This window comes from Galeopterus variegatus, unplaced genomic scaffold (genome assembly GCF_000696425.1).
Source record: "Galeopterus variegatus unplaced genomic scaffold, G_variegatus-3.0.2 Scaffold1573, whole genome shotgun sequence".
NCBI lineage: Eukaryota > Metazoa > Chordata > Mammalia > Dermoptera > Cynocephalidae > Galeopterus > Galeopterus variegatus.
In genome coordinates this window covers 93,429-95,418 of record NW_007727684.1, presented here as the reverse complement: position 1 = coordinate 95,418, position 1,990 = coordinate 93,429, and the positions used below count along the sequence as shown (strand labels likewise).

General features: G+C 48.6%; 1 protein-coding gene across 1 annotated transcript in view; it reads right to left on the bottom strand.

Moving 5' to 3' along the window:
• Window positions 1-144: 144 nt before the first annotated feature.
• Window positions 145-1,990, bottom strand: part of PPM1N (protein phosphatase, Mg2+/Mn2+ dependent, 1N (putative)) — a 4,906-nt gene continuing 3,060 nt past the window's right edge. The window contains exon 5 of the mRNA XM_008577755.1: window positions 145-441. Coding sequence (XP_008575977.1) covers window positions 373-441 — 69 coding nt within the window. The 3' untranslated portion in view covers window positions 145-372. The remainder of the gene's footprint in view (window positions 442-1,990) is intronic.

Genomic DNA, 1,990 nt, shown 5'->3' with positions numbered 1-1,990 from the left:
GAGCACCACGCCCACCCAGTGAGCAACCGGCCATCCCTATGTGGGATCCGAACCCGTGGCCTTGGTGTTATCAGCACCGCACTCTCCCGAGTGAGCCACAGGCCGGCCCCCTACCGGTCATCTTTAAAAAAAAAAAAAAAAACATTTCGTTGGGGTTTTTTTGGTCTGGATGGTAGTGGAATTTCCCCTCTCATAAGACTTTTCTGTGAAGGGGAAGTAGGAGAAGGAGAAATAAGCATTCTGGGGTTCCTCCATCAGCTTGTCTTCCTTCCACTGGTCCACATAGCTGGGGAAGAGGACAGTTTCCTTCCTTAGTTCTTTAGTTCCCTTAGGACCCCAGTTGAGCAGAGGGTCCCCAAAGGATGACAGCTGTCAGGCCTCCAAGTCCAAGGCAGAGTTCGAATGGGTACTGCTGGGCTTCCCAGCCACATCCTGCCCCTTCTGTAACACATAACGTGGGAGAGGGTGATAGGAATCCCTTCTTGCCTCTCAGCACCTACTCCCCTGTCTTCTGGAAGCAGCACTCCTATTTAATTATTATTATTATTTTTTTTTTTTCCCGGTGGCTGGCCAGTACAGAGATAAAAAACCCTGGACCTTGGTCTTAGCACCACATTCTAACCAACTGAACTAACCATCCAGCCCCCTCTTTTCCTCTGGGGGACTACCATATACCACCTCTCAATCCATCAGTTTTGGTGGAGTGGACCCCAACCCCAAGCACTAAGGTTGGGCATGTGACCCCAGCCTGGCCAATCAGGGACACAGTGACTGGTCAGGCATGTGACCCAGTGTCTCCATGGAGAACTGGCCCTGGGACCACTACTGTAACTACTAGGAAATTGGCAAGCTCTCTCCACTGGGGATGGTAGGCTGGTGGGATATGAGCATGGAGCAGCAACTCTCTGCTGCTTCGTGAGGAAACCCTGCAGGGGAATAAAACCAACTCAGAGAAAATAGAATTGAAAGATAATACAAATCTTTCCATGAACTTTTTGAAGTACCCTGATAAAGCTGAGACAGTTCCTGATGACATTATCTGATAACTGGAGGCAGCCATGTCTTAAGATCCTGAACTCTTCAATTACATGGCCCAGTAAATCCCTCTTTTGCTTTCGCAGGTTGGACTGGGTTGCTGTGACTCACAACTCAAAAGAATCCTGACAAATACCTCCTTCAGTTGCTGAGAAATTATCAACAATCCTCTCTCATCCACATGATAATAACCAAGCTCCCTTTTCTGCCATGCAAAAGCCCTGGGGCTCTGGCATTAGCTTCCTCCATCACATTTCCTTCCTCACTCCTACCCAATGCCTTAGTCCACCCACTTTCTCTTTGGACATCTCCAAATTTCCTCTGATATCTGGGCTCAATTACAGCCTCTCATCATCTCAGAGATGTCCTGATGGTCTCTATTGTGCATTCAGGCCTTCGATTTGGTCATTAACATTCTCTGAAAATTTCCGCCTTCTTCCTGGATGGGGGATTGGGTATTTGTGATGATGAGTTTAAAGAACATTGCAGGGGCTACATTTCTTGGAAGGGAAGCACAATCTCTTCGCTTCTGCACCTGCATCCCCCTATCATGCCTAGTACAATGCTTCAGGGCCAAGAGTGAGAATGTATTAACATATTGGGAAGTCCCTTATACTCAGTGCCTTCAACTTCCCCATCACTAAGCGGGGTAGGGGGACTGGGCTACATGCTCTGATGGAGTTTGGATGTGTTGTCCCCTCCAAAACTCATGTGGAAATTTGATCTTTAATATGGCAGTGTTGGAAACTGATTGAGTCATGGGGGCGGATCCCTCATGAATGGATTAATGCTGTCCCTCGGGGAGGGGGTATTAATGAGTGAGTTCTCGCTCTATTAGTTCCCGCGAGAGCTCGTTGCTTAAAAAGACCCTGGCACTGGGCCGCCCGTGGCTCACTCACTCGGTAGAGTGCGGTGCTGATAACACTAAGGCCGCGGGTTCGGATCCTATATAGGG